Consider the following 26,118-nt stretch of genomic DNA (forward strand, 5'->3'; position numbering starts at 1 on the left):
CACCCAATAGAACAATTAATTATAGCTACTCACATTTTATATGTAGTTGAACAACATGAATTCATGATATGCCGCCCTATTCTGTTTGGACCTATTATATTTTGGAATAACACCTTTTTAATTTTCAAAATTATCGCCACCTTTTGAATTCCACCCCCTTATATCACAGTTCTTGGTTGACATTTTTTCTATTACCTTTAATGAAAGTCAATAAATACAACTTCAGATCTCTCAGAAGATCAATGTCACCTTCTCACCTGCTTTGTTTCTTGATGGATTCTTTTGTTTTGTACTCACTTTCTCTCTTATCTGTTTTGTATGTTTATAAGTACTCCATGCTAACTGCTTGCGTTACTGGAGCAGCCAATGTATATGTATATATGTATGTGTATATATATATATATATATATGTGTGTGTGTGTGTGTATACATATATATATACATGTGTATATATGTGTATGCATACATATATACGTATATATGTGTGTACATACATATATACGTATATATATGTATACACACAAATACACACACACACACATAGCCCAGTGAGATACTGTTTTCCTGTTTTATTTCCATGGATGGAGAGTAGTGGTGTGCCTCAAATTTTAAAATTGTGAAAACAATCCTAAAAGTAAGTGAGTGGTCCAATCAATTTGTTCACTTTGATTGGCATGTTTAAATAATTGGTCTAGTTGCACAATTGGTGCAGTATGCTGGAAAATTGAAAAAGAATGTCTCAGGCAGCCTCTGGCAACAGTAGCTGAGGGAATTGGCAAGGAAATTCAATTTCTTGAGGTTCTGCTTGCAAGTCAAGAAATTTCTTGAGGTCAGTTTGCTGTCTGGTATGCAATGATAGCGCTTCCAACAGATTTCTCGCTGTGCTCATTTGAAGAACAACTTTATTTGTATTGTTGTCAATGACAGCAGAGTTATTTATTTTGACATCTCTTTAAGAAAACAAACAGATATATTCTTTATGTTTTTTTTTTCTTCTGTGACATTGAAATGACACTACTGCTTGGTAACTTATTTTAATTTTACAAGTAAACAATTTTTCTTCTGTCATAAAGGGACCTAAAGGGAGTTTTTGATGAGAAGCCTCCTACTTTGAATATTTTTGAAGACTGTCATTAATTATATTCTAAAACTTTGTTAAAAAAATCTTAATTTTAGGGTCGGGCGGTGGTGGCGCATGCCTTTAATCCCAGCACTCGGGAGGCAGAGGCAGGCGGATCTCTGTGAGTTCAAGGCCAGCCTGGTCTACAAGAGCTAGTTCCAGGACAGGCTCTAAAAAAAGCTGCAGAGAAACCCTGTCTCAAAAAACCAAAAAAAAATCTTAATTTTAACATATTTTTTTATTAACATTTACTACTCTAGTCTGAATTATGGAACTTAGGAAAACATGTAGTTATAATAAAAATAAATAATAGAAACATACATTTGCTTAATCACTAAAGCGATGGTATTTGTACTTGAGATTGCATCAGAGCAATCTGCACGATGTGTATAAATAGCTACTTAAAGGCTGCTGAGAGCATCTAGGGCAAAAGTGCTTGTTGCCAAGCAAGAGAACTCACGTTGCAGCTTTTGGATCCATATGGTGGAAGGAGAGGACCATTTATCACAAACTGTCTTCTGATATCCAGATGTATATACACACAAGTGTAATAAGTAATAAATGATAAATAAAATATATGACACTGTGCCCCCAAGTTCATATGAGGTCAAAAATTTTTACAAGAATGAACTGATTGTTTTTCAAATATGTAAGTTGAAGTCTACAGAGGCAAACATTTTATAGTTAAACTGTCTTGTATTTGCTAGCATAATATGTACTTATGGCATCTTTGAAACTAAACTTTCAATGGAAAGTTTAATTATACTGAAACTATAAATATATGACAGCATTTTAAACCTCTCTTGTCCATGCCCTTCCCATGTTCTGAATTCTTCCCACCATTTGTACTTAGGCCCAAATTCTGCTAGCCAAAATCTGTATTATTTAGCCTGGGTTCCACTTCAAAATTTTGTGACAGGCTACAAGTAATTAGGAAAATAAAATTGTCTCTACTGTCTTTCAACCAATTGTGAAAAAAATATGGATATACAACCCTCCAATTCCTTCACCTACGAAAGCAATAATTCTGAGGCATACGTTTCCCAGAGCTTTCCTGTAGAACTAATGTCTAATCATTAACTAAATTGGCTAGAATTATCATTAGATCTTCATAATTTTTCTTTGCTTTCCTATACCCACTCCTTATTCAGGTAATGACATTTCTTTCACAAGCAACATAAACTTTACTATTTATAGTCAATATTGTTAAAGTCAGGAAGAATCTAAACTACAGATTGTCTCTCTCTTTCTGTCTCTGTATGTCCATTCTAAAGTATATTTTCGCATTACAGGTTAAGTGTAAATAACCTCCAACTAAATGACATATACTACTTTCTTGTGAGGATTATTTGGTTTCTTATACTCTCTACAATGAACAAAATAGACACTATGAGGAATCCTTGATAGTATGAACAAAACAAAAGCAGCTAAAAGGTTTGTTTTAGTGTCAGACAATGTTGAAGACCAACATAAGGGCTTTGCTTAGATGGGTTGTTTCCGGTGAGTAGAGGTAACACTACTACACAATTGCTTGCCTGTCCAGAAGGAAAACAAGAGTGAGACTGAAATCATGCTTATTAAAGAAGAACAAGCCATTTTTCAGAACCAGGCCAGGGAACAGGCGAGCGCTTTTCATGCTGTGCTTTATCCAGTGTAGATGTAAGATGTTTTGTACATGTATAATGTTTACATATATACTACTAAGTGATCTTATTGAATTACACTTTGATGTGTGCAAAATGGACTGATCCAATTTTTAAGCTTCATGAAACACATTTTCTTCGTAGGAGAATAGAAGAAATAGCTGTGAGATATTATACATAAGTTTTCTAGGTTATTTCTCTGTTTCCAACCACTGAAGATTTTTTCAACAGCATATACCAAATATTGCATTAAGGAATTTCTGTTTATATTTAGTATCTTTTGATTTAGATAATATCTTTACTATATTTAATGTTGATCCACCTGAATAATTTATAACTGATCTTAATCATAGACTTCTAAATATTTTTAAAACCTAGTATTAAAATATTGGTTTCTTAATTTTTTGAAACTTTATATACAACATATATATATACATATATATATATATGAGAGATATATACTAATGTACAGATAACTTATCAAATTCTTTTTTTTGAGACTAAGTTTCATTTTGCCTAAGGTGATCTCATATAACTATATATCCAAGAATGGCCTTAAGGTCATTTCCTTCCTTTCTCTACCTCCAAAGAAGAGGGCAAACAGGTATAGGATACCGCACTTAGTTTAAACTATTATTATTAGAAGTCAATTATATTTTGATAGTATTTATTTCATATTTATAATTATACATAAGTCTGAAAAGAATTGGAATAAGCATTAGGTTTATGTTGATGAAGTGTCCCAATGAGAGTGCAACTAGGAAGAAATTAGGTTGTCTATAATAATTAATATTGGAAACGATAATGTTGACTTGCTTTTAAGAAACTATCCTTTTCTTTTCAGAGAGCTAAAGAAGAGGCACTACAAAAAGAAACAAAAGTGAAGCTCCTCACTGAGACTGTAAACAGTGTAAGAGCTCAGGCTCCACCTGCAGCCCAAGAGGCCTTAAAAAAGGAACTAGAAACTCTCACCACCAACTACCAGTGGCTGTGCACAAGGCTGAATGGAAAATGCAAAACTTTGGAAGTTAGTTATCTTTCTTTGTTTCTATCAGTTCTGTGTCAAATGGATAGTAAGAACTTAAGTTTTGCTATAAAGCCATTTAAGGTAGAATTCCTTATCCAAACACAACATGTGTAAATTTGTGCCAGTTGCTTAACTTGCATAAAATTGCTTCAAGGTTGTGAATGATCATAATAGATTTTGCGCTGTTGGAGAGATCACTCAGTATTTATGAATGTTTTCTGCTCTTCCAGGTGACTAGAGTTCAGTTTCTAACATCCAATGTAGGCTGTTCACAAGTGCCTGTAACTCAAGTCCTCAGTGGGCACTTCCACATATGTTATACATGGGGGCACCCACACACAGACAGAGATACAAAAGAAATCTTTTTAAAAATTGTATTTATTTTAATAAAGTATTTGTTTTGAAAATAGCATTTGTTTTAAAGAGAATAGTATTATATGTTTAGAAATTAAGTTAACTATATGACTAAAGTACATAGACAACAGTTATATTTTTACTGGTATTGTTAGGTACAAAATTTATAAATATTAGAATATTATATATAATATTAAAGTATTTTCCATATATATTAATGTGTATAAAACATTTGAATGCATATTGTCTTAATTCTCTTACATGTAAACACTCTTTGAAAAGCTGTCTTATTATGATCATTTTTCATAATTACTAGACTCCTACAGGCTACTTTATAAGACATAATGGGTAACTAGCTCCTTTTTGACATTTTCTATTTATTCATTATCACAAATCCTGCTTTTATTTTCCCACTTGACTTATTCTCTAGAATATGTTTGTGTGAATATAGAGGAAGAATTCAAGTACCTCATACAGTTACAGTTACCAGCAGTAATTTTCATTTTTAAGATATAAAAGGGAAAGAGGACACAAACATCCAAATGGGTATGATTTCAAGAACAGAATACAAGTTGAATTTTAAGTCCTTTATTCCAAGACAGAATTATCTTGTGAATGTAGTCAATAAAGGGTTCAATTACACGATTATTGTTGAAGAATACTGTTTTATTAGTTTTACACTCTTTGAAATGTGGAGGCATATGCAGTTCTGAATGATTAGCTAGACCTTTAAATAATTTGGGGGTTTTTTGGTTAATAATTTCCAGCATGCATATAACAAGTTTTGTTAGTCTTTCCCAGTTCCCTCTCCTTTATTTCTTCCTGTATGCCCATCAATATTGCTGTTTGATCCCAATTTCACATGATAATTTCTTTTTTTTTAAACTTATAGAGTCAACTTAGTGTTTCCAATATGTCTGAGGACACAGGGCTATCTAGTTGAGCATAAGTAACCTCATAAGGGCTCTTGTCCTAAACTACCCTGACTTTCCTTTTTCCAGTAGCCATAAATTGCCAGTCCCTTCTCAACAAGGGGTGACACTTCTTTCATCTCTTCTCTCCTACCACAACTAAATGCTAGGATTTGTCTGACTTGATTCTATATGGGTCTTGAGGATGGTGTCTCAACTACTGTGATTTCATATGTGTGATAACTCTGATGTGCTCACCAAACAACTTCCTGTGAGTCATTCACTGACTCTGTCTCTTGCATTCTTTCTGCACCATTTTCTACAATGATCCCGGAGCCTTGGGAGAAAGATTAAAACTAAGGTTAGGATTCTATTGCTTTGAAGAGAGACCATGACTACAATAAGTCTTATAAGGGAAGCATTTAATTGGATCTGGCTGCAAGTTTCAGATGTTTAGTCCATTATCATCAAGACAGGAAGCATGGTAGCATACAGAAAGACATGGTGCTGGAGAAGGAGTTGAGAGTTCTACATCCAGATTAACAGTCACTGGAAGTGTACCCCACTGGGCATAGCTTGAATATATACGACCTCAAAGCCTGCTGTATAGTCAAATACTTCCTCCAACAAAACTACATCTACTCCCACAAGGCCACACTTCTTTATAATGCCACTCTCTAGGGGTCAAGCATTTAAACACATGTGTCTATGGAGGTCATACCTATTCAAACAACAATATTCCACTCCATGGTGCCCTAAATTTATTGTCATAATATAATGCAAACTGCATTTAGTCTGACTACAAAAATTCCCATAGTCTGTCTGTCACAGGCTCAACAATGTTCAGAGTTCAGAGTCTCTTCTGAAACTCATGTAATCTCTCAACTGGGATCCCCTATAAAATCAAAATCATCATCATCATCATCATCATCATCATCATAATAATAATAATAATAATAAAACAGATCACATACTTCCAACATACACACTAACATTTGAAAATGGAGGAAAGGGAGGATAGTGAAGAAATACCAAACAAAAACCAGGTGGGTAAACTCCAAACTCTGCATCTCCATGTCTGATATCAAAATGCTTTTCAGATTTCTAATGCCTTTCAACATTATTGACTAAACTTCATTTTCTTGAGCTGTTTTTTATTGCTTTATAAATAATGCCATTCAAAATTTCCACTTCCTCCCCTCCTCCCATTTCCCTCTTGCTCCCCATTCACCCTCTTCCCCTCCTCCTCCAGTCCTACGAGAGGGCAGGGTACCCTGCCCTGTGGGAAGTCCAAGACCTCCCTCCTCTATCCAGGCTTAGGAAGGTGTGCATCCAAATAAACTAGGATCCCAAAAAGCCATTATATGCAGTAGAGACAAATCCCAGTGCCATTATTATTGGTTGCTCAGTCTGCCCCAATTGTCAGCCACATTCAGAAGGTCCAGTTTGATCATGTGCTCGTTCAGTCCCAGTCCAGCTGGCTTTGGTGAGCTCCCATTAGATCTTGGGCTGTTTCCACTCCTTGTTATCAGCTTTCCTCAGCAGGAATCCCATGTTTCCGGCATATCTAACATCTTGGGTGTCTACAAGGCAGTTCAGGCTTCATCTTCACTTCACAAAATGGCTTCTCTGGGCCTCCATTCAAGAACATCCCTGACACAAGCCTAGTTTCAGTGGTTTTCCTTAGTCTCAGGGGCGAATTCCATAGCCTCTTTCTTTTATCTTTAACTCCAGAGCCACATGGCCAAATCTATTATGTTCTATTGCTACTGGGGCTTGAACTTGACCACCTTATACAATTATATCTTCACCAGCCTTCTATTTTTGATGATTTCCTTCACTGCCTAACCATGTCTGTCCTGGAACTTTCTCTGTAGACAATGCTGACCTTGAACTCAGAAATATGCTTACCCCTGTATCCTGAGTGCTGGAATTAAATATGTGTATTACCACATCCAATCTGGACCTAAGCTGTCCTTTAATTACTTTCCACAAGTTAGAAGCTTAGCAGGGTGGGATCTTACCTTCAGGTTGTCCCTCTCTTTATTCCATTTAACATCAGGCTTTATATAAATGTTTATCTCCTTTAAGGCAGGACTTTAGCTTCCTCCTACTTTCTGAAGTACCTTTTATCCTCAAATTGTATATTTTGTATTTTTCCTTAATGTTTGCTCCTTATAGAGCTTCATAAAAGTGACCATTAATAATCACAAAACAGAATCATTACAAGGCTGTTTTGAGATTTCTTCTACCAAATTTCTTTAGCTTCAGGCATACTCTTAGGTCAATGGTGAAAATCAGCTACTTTCTTCACCAAATATCACAAGGAAGATCTCTAGGCAACATATTAAAATTCTTCTCCTCTGAATCCTCTAGAGACAGGTCCCCACAGTTCAAATTACCCTCAACACTACTGTCATCCACGACCTACAAGTATGGCACATTAAAAGCACTTAAAACATTCCACAGCTTTCCTAACCCCAAGTCACCAAAACACAGTCAGTCCCTACATCACATCCTTGTAATATAGGGATATCTGGTTTAGAGATGAACATTCTTTTAATCTTCTATGGTCTATACTTTGATGAGTTTTAGGTCTTTGTGTTAAAAAACCATCTACTGTTAAAAGAACCTTCTTGGATGAATCTTGAAAGATGCATTAATCTACAAACTAATCATCTAGAAGTCCATTAATTCTCTCTATATATTTATCTGAATATTAACAAAATGTTCTTTCCTAGGACTATGAATGACTTAGCTTTGGATTCTTGACGCTGTTAGCATTTCTAGGCATGACTCCTGTCTTGTGGTATTGACATTATTTCCAGTAAGAAGGTTGTTAGTTACTCTCACAACAGTAATGCCACTATTACACCAGTAGTAGGCATGTTTTACTGGGCCAATCATTGTAGCTTACAGGTTTCACAACTGAGTAAGACTGGAGATTTTTTCTCCTATAATTAATGTATTTAGAACCTTCAGCACTATGAAAGATGAAAAGTAAGGATGAAGCTTTATGCAGTCTTAGCTTAATCTATATGTTGTATGAGTCAAGCATGTGGCATCTTCATAACTAGAATCTTAACAATTAGTTCTATAGGGCAAGCAAGAGCAGTGGGATTATGGTGCAGGGGATGGGAGTCTGGGGGAACCCACAGGCTAACAACACAAGGTAATCCTGAGGTAAAACTTATTACTGGTATTGTGATGCTTATGTGACAGCCTGTGATATCCGTGAGAGGCATTGTTGCCATGTTATAAGGTAACTCAATTTCACTCATGTGTGTGTGTGTGTGTGTGAAAGCTTCTTTAGTATTAATTTTTTAGTTTGCTTTTTTCACACTCTTTTGTCTACCCTGCCTCCCCATCCCCACCCTATTTAACATGCCTTTTGCCATTGGTCTCCATACAATCTACATTCTATTTCTCTCTCTTAAATGCCACTTTTATGGTCTTTTAATTGCCAATGTTAGTTTTCTATTGACAAAAATTCTATTCCACTGTCTTTTGAATTTCTGTACTCACAAGAAGTCTACTGTCAACATAGTCACTTTATTATTATATTATTTTGTCTGCTGACCTTTAATTTCTCTTTGTCTGCCATGGTCTACAGTTCTGGTTTATTTTATGTGGGTATAGATTTATATTTATTTTTTATTTTGTCAACGTATATATTAATGAGAATAGATATATTGCTTCTTTCTATAGTGATTCTTTATTACATTTTTGAAGATTGTCTTTTCTCCAATCTGCACACCATTCCTAAAAGCATTTTTGAAGATATCTGTAAATAATCTCTCTGTTTTACATAGTGTTTCTCAATTTTCTGGTAAAATTTTTGTATTATTTCCTCTATCTGTCCAATTTTGACTAATTTATGAAGTCTGTGATTAACTTCCTGGTTTTTAACTGCTTGCGCTTTAAATCTGTTCATTTGTACACATATTTGTTATAATTGCATGCATGTGTGTTTACCTTTCAACAAGTTCATTTCTGTAAATCTGACACTTTCTCATAATTTTCTGTTTTGTGTAATTATAGCTTCTCATTAAGACAATTGAAACATTCACCATCTGTTTGATTAAGTCTCACCTCACTGAATTATAAGAATTTAATAACTCTAGTTCTAAATAGCTAAGCCAAGCATGCCAAATTTTATTAGCTGTCTAGTTTGGGGCTTTTTTTCATAGTGATATTTTAATATTTGTATCTGGTTCCAATTCTTTTTATTTGCTCTTAACTTTTAAATATTATAAAACTTAAATATTAATATTGTAGTTTACACAGTCTAATTTTAGTAGTTCAATTTAATATTAGGAATTAAACAATATTTACTGAAGTGAGAATAAGAAATATTTGATATTAATTCACCTCATCTTCCTAGGCTCTGGGTATTAATTTTGCAATGTTAGTACAAGTAAAAGAAGATATTTCTTCATAATGAGATCTTTCGCTTAAATTGCCATACTTGTCTTACCTTTTGTTAATGCCTAAATATGTCTATGATAGTTATTCCATTTCCTATATTATTATGACTGATCTGCCTTGTTTTCTGTTGATTTTATGTGCTTTATTAAAAAGATTAGTTGCTTTTATTCAAATGACTTTCCAGTGCCCTAAACTAAAAGTGTCTTCAGGTGTTCATGGTGCCATAAAGTAATTTAACAAAATTTCTGGATAAGTTCTTCCCATATTTTTATCATACCCCCTTGGAAATTTTATCCTATAGCAAGATGACTTAGCGGTTTCCAGACGTTTTATTTATTCATCTTCTTTAACTCGTTGCTATAGAAGAATTAGTCCTTCATTCCTTTCATGAGCTGACAAATCAAAAAAGTTATCTTTGATTCCTCTCAACTGGAAATTCAAAGCCACTATCCCTTCCTTAATATGTCTACTCACTAAACAGATGGTGCTTTCTTTATTTTTAGTTATTTTTCCTTCATGCAATATATCCCAACTTCAGTTTCCCTCTTTTCTTTCTTACAAGTTCCTCCCACTCTCTACCTCCCTTTTCTCCCAGATCCATTTCTCCTCCTTTTCCCTTCAGAAAAGAGCAGACCTCCCAAGGACATCAACCAAACATGACATAATAAGTTACAATAAGCCTAGGCACAAACCTTCATATCAAGACTGGACAAGGCAATCAAGTAGTAGGAAAGGAACCAAAGAGCAAACAAAAGAGTAAGCGGTATCTCCACTCCCACTTTTATGAATCCCACATGAATACTAATGTAAACAGCCACAGCATATTTGCAGATAGCCTTGCTTAGAACCATATAGGCACCATGATTCTTGGTTCAGTCTCTATGAGTCCCCATTAGCCCTGCTTAGTTGAGTCTGGATCATGTTTTCCTGTTGTGTTCAACCCCTCCAGCTCCTACAATCCTTCCTCTTCTTTACCTATGGATCTCTATGAGCTGTACCTAATATATCTGCTCCTACCAGCTGCCTGAGAAAACCTCTCTGATGATGATTTGGCTAGACAAAAATCTTTGAGTATAGCAGAATATTACTAAGAACCATTTCATTGACTTTTTTCCAGTCATATTTAATTCTACCATTGTTCTCTGAGCCATGCAGCTTCTAGTTCTGGCCATCTAAGCAGTGTCATGTATGAATACCCTCTTATAACATGGGCCTCAAATTAAACTAATCATTGGTTGGATAGTCCCATAAGTTCTGTGCTACCACTGACCCAGCACATCTTGGAGGCAGGATAGATTGTAGGTTGAAAGTGTTGTGACTGGGTTGGTGTCCCAGTCCCACCACTGGATGCCTTGCCTGGATACTGAAAATGGCCGGTATCATTAATTACTAGGTGTCCTTGCCAGGGTCACCATAATAGGTTCCAGAAATATCTGTTGAACTAGATTTGCACATTGCCTCCCAAATGTTTCCCTGTTGTCTTTTCCAGTGGACATTTAAGGGTATATCACAGTGGGAAAAGTACTTACTAACACACAGAAAGTCCTGCACTCATTCAATTTTCAGCTTGTAAAAACAACAAAAGGAAATATATATATATATACAGATAAGGAAGTAATTTATCCTTCATGTTTGTTTTCCAAATAAAGTACTGCTTAACTTTCTGAATAGAGCTCTTTTCCCTATCTTCAAATGACCTCTTAATCAAATCTTGGCCATAGCATGTAAAATTTATGTTTGCTACATAGTAATATTACATACATTATTTATAGAATGTTATAATTTAACCATTGTGTTTAAGTATGAAAACTTGTTACCAAATTCAAATAATATTGGCAATACATATGATCAAACTAAACACACATAATAATATTGTCCATTTTTCTTTTATTTATACATTTTTTCTGGTATAACTTTATCATAAGGTATGAACCTAAATATTTTTTACAACTTATGGTTTATTCTTAATAACATTGTTTTTCCTTACATGACCTGTAAGGTTTCTTTGTGAGCTTACTTATTATAGAAATTGGTCTTGGAAATTCTTTTGCTTTTGATTGTTAGCTTGTCTTTGTGTGTCTTTTTATCTCTTATGGTCCTTGAGATGTCATACTTTGTTATCATCTGTAATGTAAGCTTAAGTTTCGATTCCTCAAAGAAAGATCATCCAAGCAGCAAAATTTTTTACACCTTTCTCTTAATGCTTGATGGTGGATATTTTCCAGTTTTTGCTTCAGGAGAAGTGCCATGTTATCATTAGTGACTTGTCTGAGACCAACGTTTCTTTTCCAGTATGAAGCTACAGTTAAATATCATAGCTGACATGTCATATACTGTGATAACGCCATACTTTGTTAAACTGCATATTATCCTCCCAATTTGTATTGTGCTCCTTTCCTATTTTTCTTTATCTGACACATAGAATTTCCTGATCCATGGTTAAAAGGATAAACTTTAATTTAAAATTCATTACTAATATTCAACTTGGAATTTCAATCAGACTGAGACATTGTGAAAGTGATCACTAGTTTCTTCTACTCTTTTGGAGAGTTTGTTTTTTATGTAATTTTTTTTGTAGTTCAAAATCACTTTAAATTTTACGATTTCAAAGCAATTTAAAGTTCCAAACTGTTAAATTTAGCAGTTTCTCCATGTACAATTTCAATCCAGTTTAGGATTCAGGAGTGCATTTTGTTTTGAAAGCATAACCTGTAAAGCCTCTCCTGCTGTGTCACTCAGGTGTATTGAGGACAGAAGAAAGCATCTATCCCGATAGTTACGTCATCATCATGCTACCTCAGTACCTCAATATGCGCTCAAGTCCATATGCCTTATTACAAGTGTCACCCCCTTACCTTTAAATCTCTAACATATGCTCTGGAATCGAAAGTGATACACGTATTTCCCTATTGGGATGTTTGTGCAAAAGAAAAATAGAAAAGGAAGCTTGGAATATTTTAAAGTTTATACAACCATTTTATTGCACAACACTTTAATTTGTCTTTTTGGAATATACTATATATAAAAATCAAGAAATTATAGTAAGTTGATAGACTTACACATACAGCAGAGCGATGTTCAGGTATAGAATATCCTCCATTATTTTTAATCAACTATGGAGGAAATATCGGGAATTTTACAATTTTTTAGTTTCCCTTAATATTTCTATGTAATTCTTTTGTTGACTTCTACTGATGGTACTCTCAGGATGATGTATTATAATGGTGATTGCACCTTTGTTTTTACTGTACTTTGCAGATTAACCCTAAATGTATTTTTCTCCTTCTTTAAATTTATGCTTTGTGTCTTTCATATCATGCATCTCCATCCCATTTATTTCCCGATCCCTTTGCATCTACCCTCTGCCTTTGCATATATCCCCCAAAATAAAATGCAATAAAATTTAAGAAAAAAAGAGGGAAAATATCAGTCTCATCACAGAAGTTGTAGTGTGACACCCCTTTATCCATGTAGCTTTACTTGCAAGTGTTTATTGTAGAGGGTCATTGGTCTGGTTGGAGGACTTTGGTTTCTGCTACATTATTGATGCTGAGCCCTCACTGGTACTATTCTTGGTTATCCTGCTGCTGCCCTGAGTTGTAGACATCCTGCAACTTTGAATTTGCAGGACTAGTTCCTTTATATTCTCCCACAAATCCCAGACGGAATAGATGTTGGGATGGGCCAAGAGCTAACCATGGTTCTGGGCCTGAATAGTTGCAAGGTTGGTCAGCTCTATTTTATCTATTTTGTGGTAAAAAACAAAACAAAACACTTTTTCAAAAATATATACTAAAAAACAGAATTATAGAGTTACTGGGTGCGTAAATGCCCACATTAATAAGACTGACGGGTAGGCTTTCCAATATACATGTTCCTAACAATACATATAACTTTTGTTGATTTATTTCTTCATTTGTGCTAGCTAAAATGCCATATAACTTTTCTCACTTTTTTTCTAACTAATGTTAATGAGAATAAATACATATGGTTATGATTCTTTCTATATAAAATACACTTTATTTAATCTTGTGTATGTTTGTGCACCTATTAAGACTAATTAAAAATAATGTGTGCGCTAACCACTGAGATTCTCTAGAGCACCTATTTAGCTTTCTTTCCTTCCTTTTGATGACTATGATGGGCTTCATTTTCATGGATCTACAGGATATTTAAATTTAATTTTAATAGGCTTATTTAGATGTTTGAATGTTATTATTTAAGTTTTAACAAATGTTGCATTTTTATGTTGATAACAATATTTTCATACTATTTTGGGTTCTCTTTTGGTAATGATAAGATTTTGTTTAAATTTTCTCAAATATGTTCATTTCTTTTCATATTATCAGTTTTGTAAGATTTATTTTATGTCAAATGTCCTCCCATACTGAGAATTTAGAGTAATACTCTTTTATATCATTTTAAGACTCTAAAAGCTTTCTTATCTTTGAGTACTAAATTTAAAAAGGTTTATATTGTTTATCAGAGATGACTTAGAAATAACTATACATTTGAAATAGCAGTTGTGTGTTGTGGGGATAAGGCCCAAGGAAATAATAAGAAATATGAGAAAGGAATGCATATATATGAGGGTCTTCCTTGCAAAATAGGATTGAACATAGTCAAGTTAAATCAATTTCTATTATTATGAAAATCAACATATAATTGCTGAAATAAAATCTTGGATTTATTATAAAATGTCTCTTACTATTAATATAGAAATCCTAGATATGTTTAATACTGGCAGAAAAAACAGTTAAAATCATGTTTTAATTTTAAATATAAAACTATTTTGGTGAATTTAGAAACACAACAGTATTCGTTGCTGATGTTTAAAGAAAGACTTCCGCATGCATTCTATCATATGCTTTGATTTTTCTATTTTTAAGACTGGTATGTAAGGGAATGTCTTCTTTAAAAGGCAATTCACTGAATCTTAAATTTATTCAAATAATACACTGTTTCCTTAATGGCATTATTACTGAGATATTGTATCATCAAAGAATCTAGTTTTATTTTAAGTCATCTACTGTAATGGCTGAAGTGTAGAAAATTAAATTTTCAGTTTTAAGAAGTTTTAAAATCATAACATGACGGTTCCATATTAACCTTTGTGAGGATATATTTAATCGTCAATATTCATTTTTTCTTAGGAAGTCTGGGCATGTTGGCATGAGTTATTGTCATACTTGGAGAAGGCAAACAAGTGGCTCAATGAAGTAGAATTGAAACTTAAAGCCACTGAAAATATTCCTGCAGGACCTGAGGAAATCACTGAGGTGCTAGAAGTAAGTGATAAATTCATCCAAATGATCTTTGTGTGCTACCTTGAAAAGTGATAGTGCCAAAGAGAAGATAATGTTTGAAAGCACAAGGAAGAAAAAATAGCCACAGGATCCTTCAGTCCTGCTGTTTGGACAAACCCTTCTTCGTTCTGGGATCCTTCCCGGTCTCAAGGACTTAAAATGGAATTATTTGTCTTCTTATCTTGGATATTTAAAATCATGTCAATGAGTACTGTATGACTTAAATGCATTATAAACAAATGTACCTTTCAAATTTGCATATACACACTTTTTATTTTAGACTTTAGATATGAAAAATTAAATGAGCTTGCATCTACAAGGTATAAGTTACATTATATTCTGATGTTCAATTAACAATTCATGTTGTATATATTTTGCTTAGTTTTTTTATTATCATTAACGTGCAATAAATTAGAGTGTTAGCATATTCAGTATATGTAGATCTGTAAAATAAATATGACACCTTTGTGATTGCTCAGAGACATTCCATATCCAAACGATTCTTGTGAAATAACAGTGTGATAAATTTTCCAGAAAAAAACAAAGAAAACTTATGCTTCATTAAAAAGTCTAGCAGTCAGAATAAAGACTGGGATAGTGTGGCTATCATAGGAATTTATCTCATTTTATGCTTATTACCAGATTAAATTTTTATACCACATTTTAAGTAATACTTTGAAAGAATGTGGCATATTCAAATTGGTTTGTATGTCTCTCACATGTGAAAGCTAATAAAAAATAATCCCCCAAAACATGAAAATGAAATAGAAAATATTAGGAAAGAGAAAACTAGGAGGTGTTATGAGGGACATGAGATGATGCAAATATGATCAAAATGTGTTAGATGCATTTGGAAAAGTATAAATGTCGCATTGTTTATATAATTATAGTTGCTAATAAAATGTAGTCCATTTAGAGGAGACTGATAAGACATCAAAGGAGAATGTTAACGTGAGGAGGAGGAGGAGGAGGAGGAGGAGGAGGAGGAAGAGGAGGAGGAGGAGGAGGAGGAGGAGGCCTCATTACTAATATTTGCCATCTTGTTGACTGTTGCATGTAAATTTTTGTTCGATGAGGGTGGTTGCTACTGATTATTCTTACAGGCATTTTAGATTACCAAAAGGATGTACCAGTACTTGACAGGGATAGAAAAGCTGTAGTACTTCCAGCTTTCCTTGCTACTAAAGATTTCTATAACTGAATTCTTAATTGATATTGTTTTTGTTTGCATTCTCATTTAAATTTTTATATATTACATTTTAGCATATTCTTCCCACTCCCCTACATCTTCAAGATCCTCTGGGAAAGGGAAAATCAGTTAACCTTTATTTAATCAGTTTATCTTTTATTTAATTAACAGGTATATATTTCATCAGAAATTAAGGAGAGAAAATTGCTTTATTAAAAGTTTTATAAAATGTACATGTTTGCTATATATAATAAAATGTATGTTACCATAAAATCAATACTAACATTTTTGTACTAAAATTTTGATGAGTTTTTTTTTATAGAATTTAGATGTCAAAAGCACATTTTTGCAAAACAATTAGGAAATAATGATATTCTGATGCACTAGAAACTTCAGAGCAAGATATATTGAAGTTGTTCAGAATTTAAAAACTAATAGGCCCATAAGAATGACATAAAACATCTCTGGGAATAGTTTCATGGTTTTGGAAACATCAACTGATTGAAAGAATTGGAACCTGTATTTATCACTTATTATATGGTTGTAAGTTCTAGTGAAATGATATTGGATTACTTATTACCTAGAATACATAAAACTAGCATTGAGATTATGGTTCTTTATATAATCTATACAGAAAAATCTGTCAACTTTGAACTACTTTTTCAATTAAGAATTAGAAGGCTGTAAATAATAGAAAGCCAGAAAATGACTTGGCAGCAAACATCCCCCAAAATGAAAGAAAATATCTTTTCTCAGCGCACACATATATACATGTACACAATCATACATCCAAACACAGACACACACACACACACACACACACAAACACACAGACACACAAATACACGCATGCTTCACACCACAAAGAAAATTACGTAGAAATGACAAGGGTCCAGCCAAAATCACCAGGTGATTTCTGTCTGCTGTCTCATTCTGAGCACTAAGGGACTTGCTGGCATTTGTATCAACTTTCAGTCCTAAGATGTCAGTGTGAAAATATGTGAAGGTTGAAGGAGTTTCTTTGAGAAGAAACGGTTTATGAACTGCCACTGCACATATTTTCAGAAGAATCACTTTATTTACATGTCACTGACCATTACAAAAGCAAACAAAGAAAAATCCAAATCCAAACAAAACAAATAAACAAGCAAAGAGAGAGAGAGAGAGAGAGAGAGAGAGAGAGAGAGAGAGAGAGAGAGAGAGAGATTGAGCACATTACTACTGCACGTTTTAGAGCAAAGGCCATCCCTAAGAAAGTGTCATTTTTTAAAATCAGTCTATAAAAGTCAGTGAAAAATCAAAAGCCATCCTCCTGTTTTTAAAGAGTGCTCCTTCATGCTTTATTATCCAAATTAAATGTTGCTTTACATTGCTAACGTCTTAATTGTATGTAAATGAGAAAATGCTGAGCTTTGTGCATAAATTAGAAACTTAGAAAAAGGAGAAATATTAATTATAGAAAATGTGTTTCAGTCTCTTGAAAATTTGATGCAACATTCAGAAGATAACCCAAATCAGATTCGCATATTGGCACAGACCCTAACAGATGGAGGAGTCATGGATGAACTAATCAATGAGGAACTTGAGACATTTAATTCTCGTTGGCGGGAACTGCATGAAGAGGTATGAAGATAAGTGGGAAATCTCTTTAGTTTACCTTCTATAAATGCATGACGGACAGACATGGTCTTCTCCAATAAAATGAAAAAATATTTCAGTTTATTTCATCCTTAAATTTTAGAGAAGTGACTGAATTCTTTTGACATGCCTTTCATTCCTTTTAGAAATACATGAAAAGTATGGGTTTTTGTTTTCTTTATTGATTTTTATTGAGCTCTACATTTTTCTCTGCTCCCTTCCCTGCCTCTCTCCTCCCCTTCAGTCCTCCCCCAAGATCCCCATGCTCTCAATTTACTCAGGAGAAAAGTATGTTTTTTAACAGGAAACTGAGACATGTCAAGAACAAATAACATGATAACTCAATAAATTATGTTATACTATGCTGTCTTACTTAGTTATGGTTCCTATTGCTGTTATGAAAGATCATGACCAAGACAACTTAGGGAGGGAAGGGCTTGTCAGCTTACAGTCCAACTAGGCCATACCTTTTAATTATGCCACTCCCTGGTGACCAAAAATTTAAATCTATGATCCTGTGGGGGACATTCCTATTCAAATCACCACATTATACATAATTAAAGGGTAATCATATATGAAGATTTACATACATGGCATGATTTTCCTAACCAAACATAAAACAACATATATTTCTACTATTCCATGAAGGCAAGCATAGACAAGCAAACTAATATCAATAATCAAAATCAATTACTGACTAACTCATTGGGTATGTGATCCTGGGTAACAGTTAAGTTTTCCATATCCTCACATGTGATATTGATATTATTCCAAAGAATTTTTTGTGAGAAAATATTTCTTTAAAAGTGTTAGGTATAGAATCAAGATCATAACATATATTTAATAAATATTAAGATTTTTTTAAAAAACTTTGCCTGGTTTGTATGCCAGAGTGCATTCTTTCTAACAAATAGTTGTGTGCATCTATATGTGTACCATAGTTAATTAAGACAAGCAAATAAAAATAAATATATAAAAATATATAGAAATTTTAAATGTAATAAACATGTATACTCTTACAAATTCAATGTGTCTGTAACAGGACTGAGAAAGCACTCCTTACAAGTAATCAAAAATTTGGATGGGTTCAAGAAACTGGTTGCTCTGTATAACCACCCTAGCTATCCTGGGACTTGCTCTCTAGATGAGTCTGGCCTCTAGCTCATAGAGATCTACCTTCCTCTGCCTCCCAAATGCTGGGATTAAGGGCATGTGCCACCACACCAGGCTGTTTTCTTAGTCTTAACATTAGGTATTTTCCATATTTGCCTCAGTAATCAATTAAACAGAGTGCTATGAAAACACTAAATATATATGCAAAATAAACTTGAAACTGCTACTAGTCTTGACTATGTTTATTATATACATTTTGAACCTTGTAGTTATTTGACATTTGATAATGCAAATGAGTGTATCTGGTACTTTGTTGAAAGCAGTATTCTTCCTGAAATAATATCCTTAAAATCTGTGGTGCTGATATTTAATAATATGTTGTGAAATTAAATGTTTTCTTATAATTTTCACTTTAAAAACCTCACCCAAAGACACGACGCTTGCATCACTTCCACTACTCCTTCCCCCTTCAAGTTTTCCTGTGTTCCTCTATCTGAAATCTATGGTAGCTGTACAAATTAACATTGTTATATATTATAAATATGTGTACATATATGTACAACATATGTATGTATATTATATATGTATGTATATGCATGTATATATAACCTACTAGTCCACTTAGCTTTGGATGCACATTTGTCCTGTGCTAACACCTCGGACTAGACATCCTATGCAGGAGGTCAGTAATAGATGTTGTTAATTATCCCACTTTCAGCAACCATTGTCCAGCTATAACTCTTTATCTAAAGTGATACCATATTAAAATTTCCCTGTCAATATTGGTATGTCATATGGTATTCTAATTATGCTAATCACCAACCGTATTGTGGAGATTTTGCGGATGCATTTTCACTGTCTTTCCTAAAGGACATTATCTAGTTACAAGAATCTTGCTCTTCCAGCTCTCACAATCTTTCTGTTCCCTCTTTCACAATTCCACTGATAATTATGTATATAAATTGTGTTGCTGATATATTAGTTGGGGTTTGGTATCCCACAGAATCTTATTTTTTGTCTTTTGACCAACTGATAGTATGAAAGCCAGATTCTAGAGTATAAATTGGGCACTTGAATGGAAATTGTGAATTACTTAAGTAATTGAGAATTGCCTAACGATATCAGTTGTATTTTTCTTTGGATACTGTCACTGGCTATCTACTCAGGATATGTTATTTGATGGCCCAGAGAAAGAGAATAATTATAGTCAAGAATCATATCTTTGTTTTTAAGCCATTATTTTCTTGGATAGAGAAAAGCACAAAATATTCTTCCATCCAAAGATGAGCCATACCCCATTTTCTCCTCAATTAAATGCTTATGTCAGAGGTTTGAAGGGGTTTTATTGCCTACCTAATGTTTCCTATAGCTGCAATTATGCAGAGATAAGGTAACACTCAATTGCCTGTAAAATCAATCATACAGCCAGGGATTTTTATTACCTATGAATACTTAAAAGGGATGTGCTCTATCCTACTCCTAATTCCAAACTGTAAAGTTGTACTCAAATAAGAAGTAAATTATTTCAATAATTTTGAGGGCATCATTCACTCTTCATATACTATATTTTCTAGTTATAGAAACAATCTGAATGATGATTAACAAACCAGAAAGAAATCAGCTCCAAAATCATACCCAGTCACATCAAGAAAACTATAGCTTTAAGTGGCAAAATTTCTAAGATGTTGTAGTATGCAAGAAAATGCTTACTGGTGGTAGTAATAGCTTATTGGTTATCAAGGCCTCAGTACTGTTCAAAATAACTCTTTCTGCTCTCAAATTTCTTTATGATATGGAACCCTGGGGATACCTATTCTATGCAAATGGCAAAAGGATCAAAAACAATAAATGGGCAATGATTTGTGTGCATTTAGATTCAAATATCTTTGTACATGAAACCTATGTCCATGAGCATTTTATTGTTTTTACAATTCTTTTTCTTTCATTTTTTACCTTGAGACACGGATTAGCCTAACATATCACTTGGGGATAAAACTCGTAATTCTCCAGCATCACATTCACAAGTGCTAGCATTATTGTGTTAATGTAGGGACACTGATTACTCCTGTCTTATTTCTCAACATTTAAAGAAAGCTAGATCATGAGTTTAAAGTATTAAGACTAAATGAAGCTATGGGGAAACTAGATGAGATTAGAAACAGGAGGAAAAATGTTGAATATATTCAGCATACATGATATATTTTCATTAAAATAACTATGACATCCTTCTCTATGAGCAATAAATATATTACAGTATAATTATTAGGAATGGTTAATTAAAAGCATATGTTTTATAGTTTTAAATATTTTATTTGTATGTTCAGAAATCAAAAGCCTTTACAGTTTCTTATAAAAATAGTTTTCTTTTTTTAAATCTTTGGTAAGAATTTCTATCTTTTACATATTTGCCTATGAGTTTACGTATTTATTTTCTAATGGCATGTATGAATGTACATGCTACAACATGCAAGTAGAGATCAGAAGACAACTTTGTGGAGTTGCTTCTCTCAATTTACTTTTATGTTGATTGTAGGGATCAAGCTCCCATCGAAGACTTTTATGGCAACTGCCCTGATCCACTCACTGAACAATCCCCAGGGTCTCTGTCTATAGTCCTTTACCTGAAAACAAGTAAGAGGCAGAGTAAAAAAGAAGAAACAACATCATAATTGGTTAATTCCACTTTAGTATTAACCATCATAATAGATAGCTGCAGAATCCCCTTAGCAGTTCCAGGTAATTATGACAGATTGTTCACTCTGTGCTACATCTTGCTTAGGATAAATAGACCGGAAAGGCAAATATCGATTCAAGGCACACTGAAAAGAACTGGCTTTGCATCAAATACAGGGTTTAATTCTGTTACAAAACCTTTTGTCTAAATTATAAAATGTGCTTTGTGGTTTTATTTTTTAAAACATTAAGCTATAATGATAGTAATATTAATGCTTGCTATTCAGTGAGCCTCAATTTTATGTTCGTCTATTTGATGTTACTTATATATAGTGTGAAACTTATTTCCAACTTAGTTTTCTGAAATAAATTTTATGATCTAAAAATGCAGGAAGGATGTTAACTTGCAGTGTCATGAAGCAGCAGGCTGCAGCGCTTAACATGCCTTGATTGCTATGGCACAGGACAATGTTTAATAGAATAGCTGTGTGTTGAAACATCCTCACTAGAAGAGATGTGGAAGTAAACATTTAAGAGCAGGGAATAAGATATAGAGAAGAGTGTCACAGGTAATCTACCCATAAGCATTGACACTTGTGTCGCCCTATTAAATCTAGGCATTTTTTTCAGTAAATCAAGATAATTGATAGTAAGTAAGTCTAAGTATCAGACTCAAGTAATTTTATTAATCGTGTTTCAACTAAGTCTAAGAGGAAGATATTTTTCCTTAGAAAACATTTGCATTTGTTTCTGATTAGTGCTAATAGTCTGCAATTACTCTGAATTATTCATTTGTCTGGATATTCAAACCAAGTAAGAGGGGAAGGAGACAGGTTAGTTTCGCAAACGCTGGTACCTTCAGAAAGTTTTCAGTCAACTGAAGATGCAATCGTAAGACATATTTGACATAGACTATCAAGTTATCGCACGACAAAAGAAAAACAATAATAAAAAGATTGACTTTGGAAAGGAAAAGTTAAAATTTGGACTAATCAAAGGTAATTTGATGAGGAAAGCAGTAAGAGTAAAATATCTGATTTATGGTGAACTCCATCTCTCAGGAATTTGTACAAGGTTTAGGTTCATGAATCTATCGTGTGAGAAGGCAATGGGTAGCAGAACAAACACATGGTATCACTGTGTATTTAAAACAGGATCTCCATTGTAAAAGAGCCATTAAAGAGGCAAAGTGCACAGCAAAAGAGTTCCTATTCAAATCATGCCCTACTTTCCTTCAGTAAAATCATATGTAGTAAAAACAATCCGTTTCTAAGCATCACACAGTTTTCTCTAAAATACTTCCTTAATCAGAACTATGAACAAATGTGTACCTAAGGAATCAAAAGAAAATATAATCTTGATTTTGTTATCTTTATTGTCTCCAAGAAGTCTAAATAACCAAGAGCCTAGTCTTTGGAATCCTGTCTTACAATTAAAGCAATATTCAGAAATTTCTCATTTGATATTCTTCAATATGTCACCATGTCCTAGTAGCTTTCATGTGAATTCTATGTATTATTTTCTCTCTAAATTATCCAATTTACTTTAGCTTCTTATTTTAGCCTGTTAGCTGTTCATCATTTTCCCTAAATTATGGTAATCAGATCAGCTTCATACTTTAAGGAGTTTGTACAAACAGCAAATGTAGAACCCTTGTTCAAAATGTTATTATTTCCTGACAGAAACAACAGAACTTTAGACTAAGTAGGGGCTCTTCTAGAATACATTACTATGTGACTGCCTGAGTTACTTACATACAAAAGATGACATGTCCAAGTGTTATATTATGGTTTTATTGCTTTTACACTTTTAATTCTTTTCAAAAGTATCTGGAATAACTTAACCCCATTTCTATACAATATTGCTGGTTAATTATTTCACTGGAGATAATCTACCAACAAATATGATTTGATTTCTTCCAAAAGAGATTGCTTCCCCTATTAGACTTAATCCATTTATAATAATAGAAACACCATCTGGGACTGCATTATCCTCTTTATTTTTCGTGTGATTCTTTGTTTCTTTGTGAAAAACAGCATAATACATACCATGGATCTTTATTATTAAGTTGGTTGCTCTCTGATAAAATTAATATCTTTATAACAATTTTGCCGTACAAGCAGGCTGTTAGGATGAACCTCTGGGTTCTAGCTGACTTAGTGTTTAGCAGTATAGTAGACACTATGCTTGCTACTGTAATAACTTAAATTAGTTACTACACTTTGAAGAAAGAAAGCCATTTATATTAATATTATATTAATTCTACTAATATTAATACAGATATTGATATATGTAAAGATAATAAATAGGCTAACCATTAAATGTAGGAAACATAGACTTAAAGTTATGCTTCTAGTTTTTTTTTCAATGTAACTCAAGCTAGAGTCACTTTCGAAAAGGGAACCCCAATAGAAAAAATGTCTCAAGTAGATAGGTCTGTACATAAGTCTATGGGTACATTATCCTGATTAGTGTTTAATTGGAGAGGACATGTCCCACTGGGAGTGGTGACACCACTGAGCACGTAGTTCTTCAGTGCATAGGAATGCCAACTGAGTGTGTGCCTTTTGTCAGGGCCTAGCAGTGAGTACTGGAAACCATTTGTTGTAGTCTCCAGTAGAAAGGACTATTTTCTCCTACTCTCAGCATTTCCTAGTTGACTATAGTTATTTGTAGGTCTGTGGCTGTGTGGGCTCTCCCCCTTCCATGTCAGCATATCTACTTTTGTTGTCTTAGTTCAAGTCATGTATCAACAACCATGTTGGTGAGACATTATATGTCACTCCTGACACAGTCAGGAAACACAGTCACACAACAAACTTTTTGTTATTCTGGCTCTTACAGTCTGCACTGCACCCACTCTTCCACAATGATCCTTGCACCTTAGACGCAGTATTTCTGTTGTAGATGTATCACTCAGGACTGGTTTCACAACACTGAATTTTGATTGTGGTTTTCAGTAACCATCTCCATGTGTTGTAAAGGGAAGTTCCCTTGAAAGGTAATAACTATGCTTATCCGTGAGTAAAGGACATTTATTTATAATGTACTTAGGAATTATGCTGGTTTAGTTAAAGGGCAGCAATAGATCTCCTTCTTAGGCTCATAACTTCACTAGACCTGGATAGCTGGTTAGATTTCCGAAGCTAGGTGTAGTTCTTTTCTCATCCAATGGTTCTTGAGTCCAATGAGAGGCTGATGGTTACCATCAAGGTATTCAGGCCAATGCTGCATCCTTAAGTTACCTTGTCATGCTGATTGTTGTAATTCATAGGCATCATAGATGAGTAGGAATGTTGGTAATTACCTCCTTTGAAAGTTTCCATGACACCTTTTGATTCCAGAAATCAAGTCCTCTTAGAGGGACGTGTGTCTGAAGTGTGTGTGTGTGTGTGTGTGTGTGTGTGTGTGTGTGTGTGCACGCGCGCACGCATGCACGTGCAAATGTGTGTGTGTATGTATGTATTGGATGCTGACTTAACTTTTATTAAAGATTTTTTTTAAATTATTCCTTTTATTTTTGAGTTGCTTTATACTTTTTCATACATCTCTGCTATTTTTACCTTTCTCTCCTTTATAACAAGAGACACCTTCTTTTTTCCCATCTCACTTTTCCTCTCACTTACACATTATTATTTCTTCTTTATTAACCCCTACCCAAAGACTCTTTTAACTTTTCTGTTTTCTATGATTACTTCAGGTTATATAACCTGAATGATTCAATGATTCAGAGCTAGGGTATCAGAGGATTAAGCATATATAGCATTTGTCTTTCTAAGTCTGGCTCACCTCACTCAGTATGATCTTTTCTGCTTCCATCCATTTACTTGCAAATGTCATGGTTTCATTTTTCTATACCTCAGTATAATATCCTATACTATACTATAATATGCTATACTATAAAAATATTATTAATATATTTTCATTATCCATTTGTCAGCTGAAGGGTATTTAGATTGTTTCTATTTCCTGGCTATTGTAAATAGAGAAGTAATGTAAATGACTGTACAAAGAAACATTAAGTATACATTACAGACTGTGGAGGTTGTGCTTATATGCACATACTCACATACACGCACACGCACATACACACACATGATTATAACAGTAATTAATATAAAAGAGGTCCTGACTTTGAAAAACATCAAGGACCGGTATATGGGAGGGTTTCTCCTCATCTCTCCTGCCATCCAGATCCACTTCCTTTCTCATTAGAAAACAAACAGTCTTCTAAGAGAAAATAATATAAAAAGTAACAGTTGGGCAGTGGTGGCACACAACTTTAATCCCAGCACTCTGGAGGCAGAGGCAGGCTGATCTCTGTGAGTTCTAGGCTGGCCTGGTCTACTAAGTGAGTTCTAGGACAGCTAGGCCTGTTACACAGAGAAACTTTGTCTCAAAAACAAAATTAACAAAATAAAATATAGTAATGTAAAACATAGGAAAGTCACATTGGAGGTGAACAAGACAAAGAGAAAGAAAAGAGCCCGTGAGAAGGGACAAGAATCAGAGAACCACTCATTTATACACTCATGAAATCATAAAAACACTAAACTTCAAGCCATATATGCATGCAGAGGACCCAGTGAAGACCCAAGAAGGCCTCGGAAATGGAGCCTCAGTTTCTGTCAGTTCATGTGAGCTTCACTCATGTTGATTTAGAGTCTTGTTCTCTTGGCATCCTCCATGCCCTTTGCTTCTTACACTTTTTCTGCC

General features: G+C 33.9%; 1 protein-coding gene across 1 annotated transcript in view; it reads left to right on the forward strand.

Annotated features, from left to right (window-relative positions):
- Nucleotides 1–26,118, forward strand: part of Dmd (dystrophin) — a 1,847,711-nt gene that overhangs the window by 490,641 nt on the left and 1,330,952 nt on the right. The window contains 3 exon segments of the mRNA XM_038316167.1: nt 3,608–3,790; nt 14,637–14,771; nt 17,452–17,601. Of these exon segments, the coding sequence (XP_038172095.1) occupies nt 3,608–3,790; nt 14,637–14,771; nt 17,452–17,601 (468 nt within the window).

This window comes from Arvicola amphibius, chromosome X (assembly GCF_903992535.2).
Source record: "Arvicola amphibius chromosome X, mArvAmp1.2, whole genome shotgun sequence".
In the NCBI taxonomy this organism is placed as follows: Eukaryota; Metazoa; Chordata; class Mammalia; order Rodentia; family Cricetidae; genus Arvicola; species Arvicola amphibius.